Genomic DNA, 21,708 nt, shown 5'->3' on the forward strand with positions numbered 1-21,708 from the left:
TTTCACTATTCTATTTATATTTTGTATTTTACTGTTTTGTTAATTATATTTACTCATTTGGCAGAACAAGTAATATTTCTGAAGTACGTAGGTAAAATTTATCGATAAAAGTACATTGTCAAAAGCGTTAAACGAAATTCTACATTCGGACTCGTCACGGAATGTCGTTTTGCTACATAACGAACTAATGCACGATAGCAAAACAGGAGCGAGTTTTTGAAATGAAAACCAGTCGAGCGGTGAGAGTGGGGAGTCGTACGACACAGAAACAAAGTAAACAACCAGAAAGGGGAAGAGCGTGTACTTGACAATGAAACGGGAGATAGGAGATAATGAATAAAAGAGGCCGCGTCCGGCCGTCGAGGCCATTTCCCCGCTGTCCGCTTAGAGGTTCGTTTCGGAAGGTCAGTCAGGATGAGGCGCGCTCTTGTTTTAGTTGTGGTCGTTCTTGTAGCAGGAGGGAGGGGGTCGCCCTTAGAGAAGATGTCCGAGGACAAGTACTCTTCTTCAAGGACGGTGGATAACGAATTACAAGCACCCACGGAGGATACACTTTTACAAAAATTAAATATCAAGTGCAGTCAACGTGACACCACTTCTTGTGTAATGCTGAAGCTCATTACTTATATGAACCGTCTTTTGAAAAAGAGCGATTTAAAACTCACAGATTCGATTGTCATCTCACAAACTTCACCTATATTGGAACCTCAAGAAACACCGTTGGCTCGGGGTTTCAAGGGAGATGACAACGATATCAGTGAAGACGACCTCATGGGTCAGTTGGTCGCCGAAAAGATTTGGAGTTTCGTACGATCTCGTTCCTTAAAATGGAATGTACTTCCTGACGCCGATCTCGTAGTGTCAGCTACTCCGGATCAGGAGGGAACTCTTAACTTCGGCATGTCTATTCGTGCAGGACGTGCTTTACAGGAAACCGGTGAGTAATTTTTTTTTAAATGTTTAAACTTAATAAAAACTCGGTAATAATTAAATCATAATATTATTATTATGATTTAATTTTATTAATTTAATTATGATTTTATTTTTAATTATTATGATTTAATTATGATTGTTTTTACCAATGGTTCACAACCAGCATTAAAATTGTAGCATTTTTAATATCAACTTTATTTGTTAAAAGTGTAAATAAATAATTAAATATAACTTAGAAATTATTTCATTAAAAATAAGTTGTTAGAACCTTTATAAATATATTATCTGAAGCATTCTCATGCAATAAAAACAAATTCACTCTATAATAAGTAACTGATTTCATTAGTTAAGAAACTAATAATCTAATAACATAACTTTATAAACCAGAAAAAGTAAACACTTATTTACCCACAATTAAAAAAACAAACTTAATTTAAGGCTTAAAAGTAAATAAGTGTTGAAAATAAATGTGCTGTATAATATCTTCAGTATTATTCACAATTAAAAATACAAAATGTTTTCTTCATTTCCAAGTAAATATTTATTAAATGGGTATTTCAAATTTTCCGAGAAAATTAAGTTTTCTCTTGGATTTACTAATAATTCTTACCATAAATTAATAAAACAAATCTACAAGTTTGATTTTCTTTTTTTTATTGACTTTTTAATTTTATTATAATAAAAAAATCAAGCTATAATATTAAATTTGCTATAATTAAATCAGTTACTAACTGACGTCACAAACCAGTGAAACCAAAGTTCGGAAATTACTATTATTTATCTGTGAGTGAATCAGTATTATTTTTAATGATTCATTGAGTAATATTTTTTTCTATAATATTTTGTCTTTGCTCAAGAAATAGTGATAAGTTGTTCTTTGTTTTGTTCTTGAAAAATGTTCTTCTAATTATGATACGTAAATCATAAAGAAATCATCTAAGTAATTAAATAAAATAGTAAAGAATGGTTGTACTAAGTATTGATTTATTCATCTAAATTGTTCAAAATTATATTTTCTTTACTAGCAGTGTTAATATTTTGTCTAAAGACAACTTACTATTTCTAACACATTACTCTTTATGAAAGTTATAAAAAAGCTTTTTTATGATGATAATATTAGAATGACAGAAATATGATAATATTATAATGATCACTTTTCTCATTGTTCGAAATTTCCCAGCATCTTGTATTCTCTGGGGAATGATCGACACATTCTTGACGTAGGTGCCGTTTCTAACATGCACCATCTCTTATACTAGTATTTTTAATTAAGTGTGTGTGTGTATGCGCGCGCGCATGTGTTTATTTAATGTAGCTATTATTTCATTCGAAATGGAAAATAGAAAGAATTCAGTTGTTATATTTTATTATTTGAGCTATTAACGAGCATTTCTATTCTTTGTTTTTTAAATCGTAGATTAACCACAATAACGCTAATTTTCTTACGTACAGGTATAAGTTATTAAATTTAGGAAAGCATTGATGCTTTCCTGACCTAAAATTATAATTTATTTTAGGATTTTAAATGGACTTCAAATTACATGCGCTAAGGTATTAAGCACAAAAATATACTTCGTTAAAATATATTTTAACCATCACATATGCTTGAATCGTGTTAATGATAATAATAATTATACTATTACTTTGAAATTATAACTTACTTTGAAGTTAGAATAACATTTTTAACTATTTTTATTAAATTCAAGCCTATTAATGATTTATTTATCACAACCTGAAATTCTATAAATACAAGAACGATTTTAAATGACAAGGCACGTGTGGTTACAAATCGAATCTGAAATACTAATTCAAACAAGAAAAACATGCATTTTGTAAAAATTTACTCATTCATACCATTTTTTTTATTAACCTGAACAAATTTATTCGACTAGATATAGGAAATTAAATCCATAATCATTTTTTTAAAGGTTTTTAATTGTAATATTTGTTAACTTTTGATTTTAATATGTGTAACTGTAGGGATGAGATTAGTAATTGGTTGTTATTAACATGTCTCTTCTTTTCGTTAATGTTTTCCAAAACATCCTTCTTTCATTTAGTCTTACAATTATCTCTTCATTGGACTACCTATTTAGCGTTCAACATCCATCTGTCGCACCACATTTCGAAAGATTCCAGTTGTTTTCCTGTACTCCGATACAGTATTCAAAGCTGGATTCAGCGAATGCTGGTCCATTCATCTCAATATTCCATACAAGAGTTTTTTAAGTAGTTGCTTTCTTGTTGTTAAAACCATTTTTGCTTGTACGATTATCGATTTTATCTCTTCTCTACTTCTTCTGTCAAGTATGATGAAGTGTAAAAATGCTGTTATTTAATACGAATTAAATACCTAGTTCTTGGTCCAAGGCTCTATTTCTTATCTTTATTACTAAACCTTTCTGACTCCGGTTGCAAACAGTGACTTTGGTATTTGCATCATTCAGTTTCAGGGTGTTTGCTTCGTTCAGTTTCAGACCATAAAGATTTAAATTTTTTATTTTACTAAATTTTTTATACTTCTTAAAATCATTCTATTCAGAACCACGCTTAAATAAATTTTTTAAGTCCTCTTAAAGAAACAAGAACTAAATAAAGAAAGATTTGTTTATACAGATTTAAAGCTATTGTTAGAAAGGTTGAGCTCGGGTGAAAGCTGTAACAAGGAAAAAAAAGATTATTGTATGAATATTTCTAAGAATTCAAATTTTAAATAGTAATATTTTGGTGTTACTATCTGAAAATATTGCATGAAATATTTCCACAATTTGAAAAAATGTTTTTCATAGTGTATTTAAAAAAAGACTTTTTCTAGCCAAACCTTACACATAATTAGTTAAGCGTAGTAAGTTAATGCTACAAAGAAATTTTTTTCAGATTTTTAAAATTAGGCTTTTCTGTTACTTTTCTAATTTTCTAAGAACTCTAACTTTCAAGTTAATTCTTGAGTTTTATAAATAGAGCTGCAGAAAAAAAAATTTCATATTTACCGTGTTATTAACTTCTTCAAAGAAAATATATGAGTTAATTAAGCTTACACATTACAGTCTATTCTTAAAGACATTATTTATTAATTTAAACAAGAAAAAAGTTAATAAAAATGCAGAATATTTACAATTAAATTTAAAATGCTTATCGCTGACATTTAGGTCTTTTTGGGTGGTATATGAAAAATAAAAATCACGAGTTTATGTACCTAAATAAGCTAAATTTAAAAAAAAGAGGAAAAGTATTTTTTTCGTCTAAGAAATTTATAACAAAATTTTCACTAAACCTAGAATACAACTAAAATTCATTCTTATTAAACAAAATAAGTAATAATGAAAGAAATATTTCTAGATTTTTTTTATTTATTGATTTTTTTTTTTTTAATTTTCTGATCTGAAATAATTTGAGAATAACAATTTCAGACTTCCATAATATGAATCGTCTTTTTGTTACCGACTGAATTGTTTTGGATCGAGGCAAATTTTTTCTTCTTAATGTATAATTTAAAATTATGTAGTTAAAATACAGGATATTAATAATTAGGAATGGATAGGTCGAAGTTTATTTATTTTATAAAAGTACAATTTTTTTTATATTTTTCAGTTATTATATTTGCCGACTTATGAGAAGCTTAATAATCTCATATTAAAAGTAAAAAAATTAAGATCTTATTTTATTTTATAATCGAGTTCTTTTAACTATGCAATATTCCTTCGATCTGACATTTGTTTGTAAAAAATGAAAAACCTTCATTTAAAGTAATCTTTTTTAGAACTTTTTAACCTGACAAAAACTTTGCTCGTGTGGAAAACGCAAGAAAAAGAAACCTTATCAACAATTTAAGAACTAATTTTTCATATTTTCTCATCCGATTTGTTCTTTTTTCTATAGTATGCTAGTTGTTGGTAATTTTACGAGTAATAGGTTATTCACTCAGATTAATTTTTTTTTTTCATTTCGAAAAAGCTGCTATATTTTTTTCTGATAAACGGAATAAGAAAAAGTCTGTAATAATTAGGACGGGCTTGAGTGGTGTTTATAATTTTTTTTTGTTTTAAATATATTTTGTATTATATGTTGCAGAGGAGAAAGCACTGTAACGATTAAATAATAACAGAATATAGACTTACATTGTAGACTGCTGCTAATTAATTTATTGCAAGGATCATTTGTGAATTTTCTGTTGCTTTGTATTTTATTTACTTTTTTAATTGGAAAAAAGAGAAAAGCTGAACTTATCTTTTTTTAGTCGCTTTAATACTTTCAACTTGATACTGCCAACTTCATATAACCGCAAGTAATAGTGTTGGCAACTATCCTTTTATCCCCGAAGTTTTTACAGAAAGATCAAAAGTCATCGTAAGCGGCTGATAAATATCTATATTTTAAGCAGTTTACATTTAAATAATAAACCGGTAACAGCGCCGTATACTTCTACAACTTCTAAGTGAATAGATTTTTTTTTCGATCATACCTTACTGTTCAAGTGTAACCGCATAGCATCGTGCTAAATCAGAAAAGTTCCATCACCGTTAATTATGTTCTTGAAGAAGAAACAATATAAAAAAAATTAATGTATTTCAGATTCAGGTAGAGTTCAATAAATGTTTAAAAAAATGAAAAAAAGAACAATGTTCGTTGAGTTTTAATGTATTATCCAAACGAATTATACTTACTAAACAGAACTGAATTAATGAAGTTTTAAAAGTAGCTTTAATTTGCAATATAAGAACAGTGCATTACCTGTATTTTCCTCATAAATTTATGTCAACCACTAAAAAAAATACAGTAAGTTTTGGTTCTTAAATTTAATTAAAAACAACCGATATAAAAAGTTTTTGTTTTTATTTTATTTTACCGTTTTACTTTATTTCATTGCACTTGGCATTAAATTTGAGTTTAACGATTTTTCTTGTAATCCAATTCACTTTAATAGAATGACTAAAGAAAGGAGTAAAACCTATTTGATATTTCTACGATAAAAACCAAATTGGCTTTTAACAATGAAAAAGTAAAATTTTTCTGTTATTTTTAAAATATATGTAAAAAACTTCCTTATAAGTGCAGCTAACCATAGTGGAATATTTTACTAGTTTAAACAGCATATTTTTAACGTAATTCACTTTATTGATCGCTGGTACTTAAAAATGAATAATAATAAAATGCTATGTAGTATGTAAGAAGCAATACTTTATTTTTATTTAAAAAGTAATAAGATATTAAGGCTTAATGACCGATTTATTCTTGACGAGTGCCACTGCTAAATTACTTTTAACAATATTTCATCTGTTCATTACTTTCTTTTTCTAACAAAACAATATTTACTTTCATCTCTAGAGTAGTAATTATTAAACGTACTTTTATGTGTCTCTTTTGTTACTGATAGTTAAAAAAGTGAAATCAAAAATGATAAGAAAAAAATAATCGGTAAATATTAATTTTTACTTAAAAATTAAGAACAAAAACATAATAAACTTTCTCGGAGACAGTTATTATAGTTAGTATTATATTTTTAGAATAACCAATATTGGCGGATAAAGAATAAGAACTTCTAAGTGATTAAGGTTTTTTTCCGGTCATACGCCACTGGTCAAGTGTAACCGCATAGTACCGTGCTCAATCGGATAAGTTACATCGCCGTTCTGGCCATCAAATGAAGATTATATAGTGTTATAATTAAAGAAATGCTTGTATACGGTTGATCTTACTCTTTACGTGCCATCCTTCCTCCAAATTTTTTTCTTTTCTTTTACGTAAAAATTTCCTGTTAATAATTTACCAAACATACTGAAAATTCTCTTACTGAAATCTTTTAAGCTATCATTTGAAAAGACTTTCTGTTTTAAGAGTAACATATTCTTTTAATTTTTGTTGTACGGTTTTTCAGTGATACGGACAATACCTTCGCTATATTTGAGTAAAATATCTGCAATTCATTTGCTTTATCGCGTTATTCAGATTTCAGAAAAAAAAAGAATCGTTATTAGGAATTTCTAGAATTGTTTACTAACAATATTTAGCTATTTCGGTAGCTAGATTATTTTTATAAATTTTATTTTGCCAATTGATCCATTTAAACCTTAGTTCCTCTGGATCGTAAGAGTACGATTTATTTTTAATTCGCTATGTAGGTTTCATATTTTGACATAATATGTATAATTCAATAGAAGTTTTACTGTATTAAATTCCCTGGTCTTAAGTTAAATTTAAACAGTAACTACTTTAATAATTTGCTTTTAGCATCTAAAAAAAATATTACTTTTTTGAAACAATAGAAGATTTATTTAACGGATTCTATTTTGTTTCAATAAGTTTTTTTTTTTATATTTTAAATAAAACATAGTTTTATCAGACTGAGTTATCGTACAAATCATTTCCAAAATAAAACCAAACTAGATCTCGACATTTAAGTCTCTCTAGCCATACATTTTTGTTTCAAAATGTTCCTTGAAAAATAACATATCACACTATAAATATCTACTAATAGGTAATTTGTATTATAATGTAATGGCACTGTAATATTTCTATTGCCGGCCTCTGTGGCGCGAGTGGTAGAGTCTCGGTCTTTCATCTTTAGGTCCCGGTTTCGAATCCCGGTCAGGCATGGCATTTTTCAAACACGCTACAAATCATTCATCTCATCCTCCGAAGCATGCCTGACGGTGCACCCGGGCACCGTCAAATACACCGTTAAATATAAAAATATTTATTTATTTATTTTTTTAAATAAATAACAAAAATAATATTTACCACCAAAAAATATAAATATTTAAGTACATACCACGTAATAATATATATTATTTATGTATTTGTATCCTACGTGTTTATACGTAGGATAAACTTACTACTACATGCACATGTAGCTTATTGCTGAGCATTTAGTCATGCATTTGTACTTATTTAAGCATCAGAAGATATCACCACATTCTTGGGTGCTTAACATAATCGTATTCTTTACAGGTTGCCTCTTCAACATCTTTTCTACTGTAAATAATGAACTAGGTTACAAAATTATATTCAAATTTACACAACCTGTGGTATTTGTACGTCGGGATATCGACGAAGGATCAATGAAGTTTTACATATTAAGCGATCTGTACCAGTTTGTTAGCTAAAAGTTACTCAAAGAAAATAGATTTAAAAATTAAATGAAATCACGTTGATATTAAAATATAACGCGATAGGAAATGTATTGAGTGAGGGGAATAACACAAATTTCTTATTTTGAATAAGTAACAAATACCTTTATGATCGTATCTGGATAAACTTTAGGAGAAATTCTCACATGAATTTCAGGTTCAATTTTAAGAGGTTCAGGTTTAAGATTCATCTTAAAAAATTATTAAAACTTTTTTTTATAACAAAAAATAAACTTTCTTACTCAAAATAAAACCTAACACATGTGTGCAGATTATATAGTATAGAAAAAAATATGTGTAAAATAATAATTAATTACATCGGTTAAAATAATACTATATATTTTTATTGCTTTGTAACAGTCATTAGTGAAAAAACCGGTACTACAGGAGCGTTTACTTTTAATTTCAATCTTTTTTACTTGCATTATAATATGTTTATGTATGAGATTATATTCTTTTTTTATTTTTTATGATTTTAGTTAATAATTTATAAATTCTGTTGTTTATCCATTGATTTTTTTTGTAAAAATGGCTCGTACACTTATTTTATCGAAGCATATTTAAGGAATATGAAATTCCAAATATTTATAGAAAATTATATATAATCTTCTTTACACTTTTAATTTCTAATTATTTTTGTAATATGTTCAACCGTCTGTGTATTTTGCAAATACTTTACGTTTTTTTTTACAACATACTAGGTAAACGATTGAATCTAACGTATCAAAAAAAAAAAAAGATTTATGAAACGTTGCAAGTATGTACAAAGTTGTAACTGTAATAAAAAAAAAAATCTATTAAGAAATAATTATTTTTCGGTAGCGTGAAAACTTGTTAGCCAATTAGCCAATTTCGATTTAGAAAATACCACTGTAAACAACTGTATGAAGCATTGTTTCCTTTTTCTTTAGTAAAATCATTATTTATTGTTTTCGTGAAGATATTGACAAAATGTAGATTGACAGTAAAGTGGAGACTATCGGTTGTCGTTTTATATTCTTTTGTTTACATCAATATATTTTTAAATTAATTTGAATATATATCAGCAGTGTATTCATTTCTGGGGAATGTTTTTCTAAAGCAGGATTTAGAAAATCAGTGGCTGACATAGGCGGTATAGTCGAAATGAACAATGTCCTGAGCCTCACGTTTTAATAATTTCGAATGTGTTTTAGACAATAAATTTTTTTTTCATTCATGTTACAACTGAGGATCAACTAAATTAATTTAATTGTTAACCGATTTAATTAAAAGAAGGATGTTTTTAGTTCTATCCGTACTTTTTTTTGTGTACAGTAAGTTCAAGCGTCAATTCAAGAAGTGGATTGTTCTGGGGGACTTTTATTCTGTAGTAGTAGCTCTTCTGGTTACCCAGTTGTTAAATTTATCATACATAACACAATTAGAAAATATGTTAAACAAAAGATTGTTTTGTTATCAGGGATAACATTTGTTATTTACTTTTAATACATAAAAAATAAGAATAGCTACATTCTTGACATTACAAAGAAAACAAAAATTTTTTAGTTTAAAATTATCACAACTGTTGAACTGGGTGCTGGAATAATGATTAGTAATCTAAGTTACATCTTAAGTAAGTAATTGTATCGATGTTGAAAGAACACTACTACCCTCTCTACTGGAGTTTTCAAAGTATTATTTATGAACTTTAATCCTAGGTAAAAGATAAAATAATAAAATATAATATTTAATTTTTTTATATTGAATCAAAGTAGAACAGTTTCTGATTGGATGTATTTTCTGGTTTTCAACTAAAATAATTTCTTACGCATTTTGACTTTTTTTAAAATTTCCTCCATTTTTCCATTGTTCTAAAAAATTTTATTTATTACATATATCTTCCAGCAGGGATACAATAGAAAGGATAAAAGATATTTAGGGTTAGAGAAAGATCTTCTATAAAGACCTTCTTTATAGATTTTTGTAATTTATACAATTGACCTACCTTGTTATATTTCATGATATGTTTTTTTTTAGAAAAAGACTAATTCTTTTCTATTTTTTTTCTGTTGTCAATCTTTCAATTAAAATAACTTGTTATTATCTTTTGATTGATTTTCTCTGCGAATCCTATTATTTTTATTATTAAATTTTCAACTCACGCAGCGGGAATAAATTTTAATGATGGATCAGTAGAGCAATTTAATTCATTCGTTTTATTTTTACTTCGAACGTATGATATTCATTAGTAATTATATTAGTTGCAACAATGTTATGTAGGTTTCACGTATCACCTTTAGAGTTTCAAACTCGTCTTGTTTTATTGACCTTAATTTTGTTAGTTCTGATTAGAAAAAATATTGATCATGATTTTAACTACTTCACATACTACAATAAAAATACATCAGTAGATTAATGGGATACTTGTAAATTTTTTAGCATGTTTTATCTTATTTATTTCTGGGTAAATTTTGAAGATAACTCAATAAAATAAAATAAAACAATGAATAATTTTAGAGAATGTTTTTTTCAAAAACTCTGTAATTTCATAATTCGAGTATTTTTTCGAAATGTATAACTATTATATAACGATTATTATATTAATTAATGTGTTAATCGGTCAGTTTAATAGTCATTATTTACTTTAATAATACGAGTAAATATATCTAGAAACAAAGCCATTTTCAGTCTGTAATATTTATAGTTTGTTTAAAATAAACAATATAATATGCCTATAAGGATTTCTGGTAACCATTTCCTTTATTATGATCTAAGCTGTCTTATTTTAATTAGTAAAAAAAAATAAGTTATTTTAGTAAGCTGGGTCTCATCCGATAACTGAGATGTACATTATAAACCTGAATTAAACTGATAACTTAAATGATTAAACAGATAATAGCCAATTAAACAGATAATAGCCATGTATATGAACATTACATCGTTTTTTCTGCTATTCATGTAGGAGAAATACTGCTCCTGTGAAATCAGTACATAAGTGTGTGAATCAATTTCAGTTTGTCACGACTCATAACCGGAGCTTTTATTTCACCTATTGTCGAAGAAGCTGCACTTCATTTATTAAGCGAGCAATTTCTTTCGTACACCTTTTATATAATAGTTCGATACAAAAGATAATTTCGGATATTAAAATATGTGAATGTGAAACTGTTACAGAGCTATATTATAATTTCTGCGTTAAAAATGACGTAACAGCAAGCAAAAGCAAGCAGATTTTTATCCTCCCGTTGTGAGTGATAATGGAAAATATAAATAGTCAAAATCTATACACAGAATGTAGAATATTTACGGTTCCTTTATTGCAAACTGTAGAAATACCGACGATACCAACTAAGTCAGTTGGTATCGTCTGTAAGGAAAAAATTAATTTTCTTTAATAGTAAATTCTCTGGCTGATGGAGAAAGGTTTTAATAGTTTCTCAGAAATACTCTTGTCTCTTTTAAAAGGGATACGTCTTATTTCTTAATACAAAAACTGAAACGTGATATCTTGCATTTATGAAAATGTAACTTAAGGTTTAATTCCACTAATACTTTTTATCAATTTTTTGTGCCTTGCTTTTGTTCTTAACCAACTTCTAAAAAAGAAGCTGTTTTCAAACTGATACAAATTTTTTTTCTTCAAGTCTATCAACCAAATGCACTGATTTTTATAGATTTTTTCGTTAAATATATAATTCTGGAATCCGGTCATAAGATTTCTAAAGATATCTTAGATTTTAAAATATTTTTCTTAGCAATATATAGTGTAGTGTAATAATTAGTGACTGATTTAGCTCTCATATTTGAAATATTTTGAGGTTAGTTTTGTTTTACATTCATCAAATTTCAAATCGTTATAATGTTATTGCAAGAAGGGTTTAAAAAGTTCGGTTTTAAAAACAAACGTTACTTTCATTTCCAGTAATCGTAAAGAAATAATTTTTGATGGTGTTAATTAGTTTTTTAACAAAACTTAAATAAAAGTTATCTTCATAAAGGTTGGACTGGTATTTTAAAATAACGAGTAAAATTAAGGAAACCCAAAATTATTTAAAATCAACCGTTTACGTAATGCCGGTTTGACACCCAACTAGAGAAAAAGGTAAAAATAGTAAAGTAATTATAATTTCCCAATGATAACAATATAAATATTGTTTTTGAGACTACAATACAATCTTTTATTATTATTTTATTTCATAAAATTATTTTAAATTCTTTTTAACATCTATTTCTTGTTTATTTAAAATCGAACATATTTTTTTAAAATTAATTTCATTTGTTTGTTTACCATACGAAAACTTAACAATCAGTTGAAGTTTAAATGAGAATTTATTTGTAATTTTCTATTAGATTTTACACATTTTTTTAAGAATTACTTTAAAACTGCAAAAAATTCTATTTTATCAAATGCTGTTTGCGATACACAACTGACGTTTTGTATAAATGATAATATATCAAACATATCATATTAAATAAAATTTAAGTTAAATTTTGGGATCGGCTTTTAGTGAGAACATTGTTATTTGAGGATTAGTGTCAATTTTTTTTTTGTAATTAGGTCTTGAATTAGAATATAATAAACTTAAGATCATCAATGTTTTACGTGGTAAACTGCTAATTAAGGAGTTTATAATTTTGGAATAGTAATCTTTTTATTGTTGAATATATTTTTATTCTAATAAAGAATAAGCAATCGGTTTCAAGTGACTGATTTCTAAAATGTGTTATGAAGAGGAAGAATATCGATTGGTCAGATAAGTTTCTTCTTAATATGGGTGAAAAATAGCTTAACTGTTAGGTTTAAAGTTCTGTCTATATAAGTCGGAATATTAAAGGCGTAATGGCTTAATTGAGTTTATCATTTAAATGTTTGTTAAGAAATCTTATTTTTGTAAATGCTCTTTTTTATCAATTTTACCTCTGTAGAATGCAATGAAATACGTGATGAATGCAATGAATTTAAGCGATCACTTAAAAATAATATTGAAAAAAAAAGGTTTATCCTAAATTATTATGTCCACTTTGTCTACATCGGTAGTCGTTTTGGATTTTTTGACTATTCAATTACATGTATAATTATTAATGTTGTACTCATTACATGTGTAAGTTTATTTACAAACATATTTATCGGGTAGGATGGTTACGTATTGTATGGGTTGTTCTTCGTACCAGTTATGTAGGATATAACATAGTTTTAACTTGTTTATTTCTTGCATTTATCTGAAGGTCAAAAAACGAAGTCAACCAGTTTATTAGCATTTACCCCGATCTTACTATCCTACTTATAACAAATGGGTCAAATAGCCGTCGATTAAATGTTTAAAATAAAATAGTATTATCTTAGTTCTAACCTATCGTTGAAACTTTACGTCAAGCCACTTTCTTATATTAATTACAAGCTTTTAAAATTGCTTTGGGGGACTTATTAACAACATTTTAAAAGATATAACTTTAAAAAAGTTATAATATAATTTTAAAAGATATACTTTATTTCTGTTATAGTAAAAATTGGATTACTTTAAAAATATCAGTTAATACTTTTGTTTAATAAACAAGCATTGTACCCGATAAGAATTTATTTATTTCTACGTATATATTATTACAATAATAAAAGTTACAGAACCGTAAAACACTATTTAATTTTAATTTTCTCCGCTGAAGGCTTAAGTAGTTTTAACAACTAATTCTACTACATCATTTAAATTAAGCATCATCTGTAAATAATAATCGTTCATTTACATTATGAACTGTTGGAAGTAGTGAGCGGGAAGGAAAGACAAGAGAATATCGCCACTCCGCTAAATTCTTCGATTTAAACCCAAAATTATTCAAGCCGAAATAGAAGTAAAATATTAAGAGAAAAAAATTATCGGATTTTTATTTTCTTTATAAATAAGATAGAATGTAGCCTATGCGGTTTTTTTTTATGGGGATGTTGCATTATTTTTTTAAAAAAAGAACAACGTTGAAAATAAACTATAATTCATATTTGTGTGACTTCTTACAAATGAGATATCAGGCTTCAAATTAGGTTTAATCTTTTCATTTAGCATTTTAAAGTTATCCATGTTTACTAAAAAAAATTATCTTTTAACTGGAAATAAATATTACTTTTAAGTGTTTTCAGCAGTTATATCGGTTTAAGGTAAAATTAAATGCAGATGAACTATTATAAGTGGAACATTTTAATGTGCCAAGTTAAACATTTTTATTTATTTATTTCTCTGTTTAATGTAATTAATATAAGTAGTAGTTTATAATTAAAACTTCAATTTACAATTTTATTCTTATTTTTAAAAATATTAAATTTCTACGAGTATGTTTTAATTATTACCGCGTAAAACAAAAGGAGATTATTCTTCTGAAAAGGCAAGCCTATACTCAGAAGAGGAAGACCGAGATGGTAATTACAAAATGTGTAATGCAAATTTGTATTTTATAATTAAGAATATTGGAGTACAACGAAATAAATAGTATACAATTCTAATAATTTTTTTCTTATAAAGATGTCATAAACCCTGGATTCTTCTTCATCTCATTGCAATAAGTAAGCATAGAGGTTATTTATGAATTTATATTTACAAAATTACTGTAAAAAATATAATACAATTTTTTCTACTTAAAGTTTTTTATTACAAGCATAAAAATACGTGTAAAAATATGAATCATAAGATAAATTCCATCTGTAGTCTACGGATTTATATTTTGGGTTTAAATATTTTATAGGGGAAACGTTTAACTTTAGAGCACATTTTGTTCTGCAGTTGACTGTTCATAATGCCACCATTTCCTGATTCTAATTCAACTTTTTCTTGTTGGCGTCAAATTTCTTTTCAAATTTAATCATTGATCATTTTTACAGAACCCTGTTCGCAAGAGTACTTTGTAATTTGGGTATGACCTTCTTAGTATATTATTCAAGTAACCATTTTAATGAGCTCTTTTTTCCATAACAAAGACAGCAGTGTATTGAAATTTCTGTACAATATATTCTGCCAGTTATTATTATCGATAAGGACCATCAACACAAGTATGCACTATTGACGATTCTGTATAACAAAGAATGACTTATAAGTCATCATACAAAACATGTAGGAAACTTGTGTCTGTCACGTAATAAAAATAAAACAAGTTAGGAAAAATAATACTTAGTTACATTTTATGAAGATGTTAAGGAAGGTGTTATGTGGCTGTTATTGGTTCTTTATCCTACAGAAATATTTAATAAAGAGATTACCGGTGGTCGAATGTCACCACGTACAACTGCTTCGTCACGTATATCAGGTTTTAACTGTGAGCTACTGAGGCGTTGATCTTAAACATACGTGACTTGTCAAGGGCTCTACATTCTTTCTTTGGCCTACAATTCTTAATCGCTGTCAGTTCCTTCCGCTGCCCACTCAACAAATGCTATTTTTCACATCTTCCTATTTTTTATATTCCCAATTTTAACTCTCAACATACCAATCGATCCATTGAGACTGATGTAATTGTTTTTTTCATCCAGTTTATTCGAAGAACTCGAAATTTCTTGCTTTCCGTATAAGTATAAATGTTAATTAATTTTACAAATTTCTCCTAAAGAAAGTACCAAAGCTCTTTTTGTTTTATAATGAAGCGCTTCGTTTAAAACATAATCTGAATTTATCTACATCTGCTGAATTTTTATTGTGTAATACATCGACTACAATTTTAAGTTATACGTATACTTTTTAAGATTGATTTTTCTTTATTTTAATTAAAACGAAAATTTAAAACATTTTATTTTCACATAAAACGAAAATTTGTATCGTGTGCAATGTAGTACTTCAGTAAGTTTATTCTGAACACCTGCTTTCAGTAAAACAACCGATTTTTTATTTAACCAGAGAAGTTAAGCGCAATTAATACGAATTTAAGTAACGGCAAAACTAAATTTAGCTAATTGTAATTTTTACTCTAATACGTACTTAACTTATTTTTAGTAGAAGTATACCACCTTTTACCCGGCTATCGTAAGAAAACAGTGTGTTGTACTACGCATTTATTTATTTTTTTGATTGTCTTTCTGTATCTGTATAATGTATGCACCGAATTTCATAAAACAGATCGAAGATTTGTCTTATCTGCTCTTAACACCTAGTTTTGTTAGGCAGTAGAGGACATTGAATGACAATTTTTTTCTTTCAATAAACCAAAACTACTTGGATATTGAGAAAAAAGTAATCAAATTAACCAAAAATGTCAAAAGACAATTTATTTTTGCCTTCTATTCAAGCAATATGCGGGTAAAATTATTATAAAATTGTAGAAAATAAAATATAATTAAATCAAAATATTAATAGAAATACAGAAAATTTGACAGTCATTCAGCAAATTAAAAAAATAGTATTATGAAGAGCTAAATTGAAATAAACCAACTGAATTCGTACAAATTATTTTTAGAATTATTTGATATCGGTAAAATAAAATAAAATAAATAAAATAGAAAAAATAAAATATAAATGTAAAGAAAAATAATATAATACAAATGTTATTTCGGAAAATAACATTTTCTATTTCTTAACCATAAGGGTTTTTATTTTTTTCATAAAAAATACCTATTTTCTTCTTTCATTAGAAGTACTGAATTAACTTTGTTAACTTAGACTGTAACGTTGAATTTATCCTCAATCGGAATGTTCATTACAATTAGGAATGATTCTGTCATTAGAAAAAGAAAAAAAATTTAATAATAATAAATAAATTTTAATCATTTATATCTATTTGCGTTTGAAATCTATCCATATTAAAGGATTAAAAAGAAAACAATAAATTTAAACAAATTATTCAAAAATCACAAATTTAAAAAAATTCTACATAAAAATTATTATTTAAATTTATTTTCATAAGACAAATTTAGTATTTGGCGGTATATATTTTCTGAATAATCATGATCACAAGTTCATCAAATATGATCGCAATTTGAATTAAATTGACCAAATATTTTACTTAATTTTAGCCAAGTTCCCAAGTTAAAACTTAATAGATTATAAATTATTATATACTTTCACGAGTGAAATGCTATATTGCGTTTAGAAATATTAAACCGTGGAATGCGAATATTTTTTGAGGTTAATGTTACTATTCTTTAGTCCTTTATAGTTATTTGTGATGAACCAACCGATTATTTTTTCGTGTTTATTCTAACGGCAATTTCGAGTTTTAATAATTTTTAAGAAATGTAATATTTGTTTGAAACATGATAATTTGGTTGGTATGAACGAAAACGTAAATATGATATGTTACTAACGATCTTTTGCAATATCTGACGTGATTATATGTTACTCAGACAATTGTCTACACTTATTGAGATCTATCTTTTTGTTTCTGAATAAAAACAATCAAGAGTTTGTTTGGATTTAAATTGATGACCTAATTATTTTTTTTTTTAAATGAAAGGTTTGCCTTTCAGTGAAACAATCAAAATTTCCTGTGCTACAAACTTTTTTTTATGATGATCATCATCATTATTATTATCATCATTACAATTATTATAAGAGTGTCGCATCTTCCGACTGATATTTTTTTCATATTTACGTTACGTCATTGTCACTAATAAATCAAGATTATTTGCTAGGTAATGTATTAAGAGGAAAGAAACGAGCCATTGTCTCATAATTTATAGGTAGTAACAATATTGTGGACAGTTGGAGCTCTTAAAACCTTCGGGCTGAGAGCTTATTCTTGAATATTATTTACGTATTTTCAACAGAATGTATTAATTATAATTTTAGTATAATTACACTGCAGAGCGCAGGTTTTACATATAAGTGTGTAATTTGATTTGTTTTCCTGCAAATTATTAAATTAACGGCTGGACTGATTTTCATAAATTTGGCTAAAATTTTGTCAAAACTTTGTTGGTAACACAGGCTGTTTGCAATTTCATGCTGCAGCTGAACTATCAATGAAAAGTTTGGGTGCACAACAACATATCGTTTCCTCATCATCTTATCGTTTATTCTATGATAAATGTTTTCATATTTCTGAAAAGTGGCTTAACTTTTTATACAGTAGTTTCTGGGTTTTTTTCTGTTTTTATTGGTGCTTAGATATATCTATTTTCCTTGCATATCCGAGTAAAAAAGAAATTTCATAAGAAAAAATAAAAATTTTTAAATACCCCCATGGCTAAAATGCTTGTAAAAATGAGTCTGTTTACGGGCATGTAAGAAAGTATGCTTGATGACCAGCTTAAAAAAAATCAGTACTTTGTTTTAACAGTTTGTGTTTTATAAAGCAGAACTAGTATCCATTACATTTTGTTCATTTTTATTCTATTACGGTTATATTTTCATAAGAATGCATATTTATATTACTTATTATGACAGCGTACATTGATTGATATTACTACTTGTTTATTTACATCTTTTTTTTTGTTTTGATTTTGTATCTTTTTCTTTCTGTTCTTTTCTTGGAACTAGTTTTTTCTTAATCGGAATTTCTGAGTGAAGAATCTTATACTTTTTTTATCGTCATTATGAGTCCTCTTAAAGCCGTTTAGTGTTTTTTTTTCTTTCATGCAATCATATGCTGACGTTTAAATTTTTTTTCTAATTTTTTAATGTTGCTGGAGTTCTTTGTTTTTAACCGATTTATAAGAAACAGTTTTATTGTTCATTTATAAAATAAATAAATCAAATTTTTCGAATTTGTAAAAAAACTAATTGTTTGTACGTAAAACATATAAAAGCGGTTGTTTTTACGTATTTAGATATCATAATTTACAATCACACTGTACACTTTCAAATTAAAATGAGTGAATTTATTGTATATAAAATTACTCAACCGTATCAGAGAAAGTTACCATTAAGGAAAAAAGGATTAATAACAAAGTCCTAACTTAAAAAAAAAAAAACAAAAGATAAATGTTAACTTATTTAAATTAGCTTTTTAAAAACTTGGGATAAAGTTGTTTTGCTTTAATTTTAATATCTAATTAATGAACCTGTAAACTGTTCATCGCTATTTTATATCAAATACTTGGAAAATAATTTACACTGATCACTATGTTTTACGAATAATAAACACTTGTTTTCTCTCATTTTAACAGGTCGTGGTAAAATGAAGAATATGGGGCCGTTGTTAGCTGCTGGTATGATGAAAATCGGTATGGTCGGTGTGATAGCATTCAAGGCATTAGCCCTTTTGGTAGGAAAAGCTCTTCTGATCAGCAAATTAGCTTTCCTTCTCGCCACTGTAATCGGTCTCAAGAAGCTTTTCAGCCAACAGAAACATGTAACGTACGAAGTAGTAACTCACCCTCACCACTCGCACAGCCATACCGGCGACGTTCATGGAGATTCTTACAGTTCCGGCTGGGGCCGCAGTCTTCCTGTTCCAGTCAATCCTCAGGCGTCCGGTGATCCGCACACACTCGCTTATAATGCGCATGCTTGAAAGGAAGGTAAGAATTCATTACGTCAATTACTTTCTTAGTCCTTTATACCTTTTTAGTACCTATTTGAAATTTAAAATCGATATACTGAAAACGGAAAAATAAACATCATGTTGCTGCAGCGTGCGTTACAGTAAATATGTATCAAATGAAATCAACCCACCGAGTTGGTCTAGTGATGAACGAGTCTTCGCAAATCAGCTGATTTGGAAGTCGAGAGTTCTAGCGCTCAAGACCTAGTAAAGGCAGTTACTTTTAAACTGATTTGAATACTAGATCGTGGATACCGGTGTTCTTTGGTAGTTGGGTTTCAATTAACCACAAACCTCCGGAATGGTCGAACTGAGACTGTACAAGACTACACTCACATATATCAGACTCATTCATCCTCTGAAATAATACCTGAACGGTTATTCCCGGAGGCTAAACACGAAAAAGAAAGGATCAAATAAAATCAGTTTTGCACAAACACTGATGCAAGTAACTAAAAAAATGTTACATCCCTCTTTGCGATTATAACTAGAAAAATATAGGAATGGTAGTGCATAAGGATAGATTGGTATTTTGTATCTGAAAAATAATATTTACAACGCCAACTTAGTTTAATTAATTCTGTTTAATTTCAGACTCGATTAAACGAATAAAATACTGCCCTATTTAAGTTTAATTTAAGATGTAACCTATAGTTTAAAATTTAAATGTTTAATACTTCTAGGTAAGTTTCTTCAGATTAAAGGATAGAATTTACTATAGAAAAACTTATTTTATTAACGAGTAAACATCAATGATCAATCCCTTATTGTACTTTGTACTTATGCGATAATTAAAATCCTCAACGATAATCTAATAATTTTCATAAAGTGTTATTCAGTATCTTTTCTTGTTTCGTTCTTCTACACTAACCGGTCCATGTGAAGCTCAGAAATTCCAATACCTTTTATTTTAAAATTCATTCTTACTATTGAATATATCTCAATCGACTAATAGAGAACAATTTCATCTAATATTACAATTAAATAATTTCCTTCGTAATAATGGTGAAGAAAGACTTTTAATCTTTCTTTCGAGTAAAATTCAGAAACTGCCCTGAAATTACTACAGTAGTCTTCGATTAATTTTCTGTTTTTGTTTCAAGATTCTTATTTCGAAAATTATTTTTATTGTGTAAACTGAATGTATTTTTAAATATATTTTTTTTTGTTCCAGGAACAAATTACCAGTCAGTGTGTTACTGCGTTTCAAGAAATATTGAAGCAAAGATAGTCATAGTTCTTTTAGCTTAATACTTCCAAAAGTTAAAAATTTAAACTAGTAAATTTCTTAAGTTAATTCGTTGAACAAAAACATAATTTTTTTGATAGTTTATCATAATAATTTATGATAGTTTTCAATGATTTTATTTATTTAAGAAATACTAATAATAAATCATAATTACTAACTCAGGGAAAAGTAGTAGACGATAATGAAATTGCGGAAATTATTTCACTTTTGGAAAGCTTATTTATGTAAAATATTTTTTTTCAAAATGCTGCTTAATTCAAATTGCCTAATAAAATACGAATGAGGAGTTTGTATATTTGTCGGTATGTGCAATCTGCATGTAGTAAATTTAAGCATAATTTTTATTCCGTGCTTTCCTGATGCTATCTCGATTAAAATGAAGTTGGATTACCTTTTTCATAAAGTGTTATATTTTTAAGGTTGCAATTTACATAATTACAAAATGCTGTGAAAAATGCCTTATTTTAAAAATAAGGTTGTAAAATATTTATACTTACTAAATCTCTTTTTTGTTCCATGTTTTAGACGCCCACCTTTATTCATTTAAATTGTATGTTATAACGTTTTATGTTATATTTGTACGTCTTTTGTGACATTTAAAATATTTATTATTATTGTTTGTATTTATTTATTGTTTAATTTATATTTATCTGTTGTTATTTCTTGTTATCTCAGACTATCTGAATGTATTTTTTGTATATATATTTATTTAAATTCTGTAAAAGAATTAATGTGTACATATAATGAATTAAAATATATTTTATTTGTTATAAATTTTTTTTTGTAATTTCATTTTCATTCCTTTAAAGAGGGGGAACTCCTCTTAGCATCTTATTAATATGTTTTTATCACACCAGAGATATTACACTTCATGCCAATTTATTTCATTTCACATTATTAGCCGATGCTTCAGGTACCGGCGATTTGGTCATACCGCGGTTCGATGTAAGACCGCAAACATGCGTGTGTGGTGAGGAAAGTCATAAA

At 27.2% G+C, this 21,708-nt stretch overlaps 1 protein-coding gene across 1 annotated transcript; it reads left to right on the forward strand.

Annotated features, from left to right (window-relative positions):
• Positions 1 to 386: 386 nt before the first annotated feature.
• Osi3 (Osiris 3) lies at positions 387 to 21,301 on the forward strand. The gene is made up of 3 exons (XM_075354858.1): positions 387 to 937; positions 19,096 to 19,449; positions 20,647 to 21,301. Exons 1-2 carry the CDS (start codon positions 415 to 417, stop codon positions 19,440 to 19,442), a joined length of 870 nt encoding a protein of 289 aa, XP_075210973.1. The 5' UTR covers positions 387 to 414; the 3' UTR covers positions 19,443 to 19,449; positions 20,647 to 21,301.
• Positions 21,302 to 21,708: the final 407 nt, after the last annotated feature.

Source organism: Lycorma delicatula, chromosome 1 (assembly GCF_047948215.1).
Source record: "Lycorma delicatula isolate Av1 chromosome 1, ASM4794821v1, whole genome shotgun sequence".
NCBI lineage: Eukaryota > Metazoa > Arthropoda > Insecta > Hemiptera > Fulgoridae > Lycorma > Lycorma delicatula.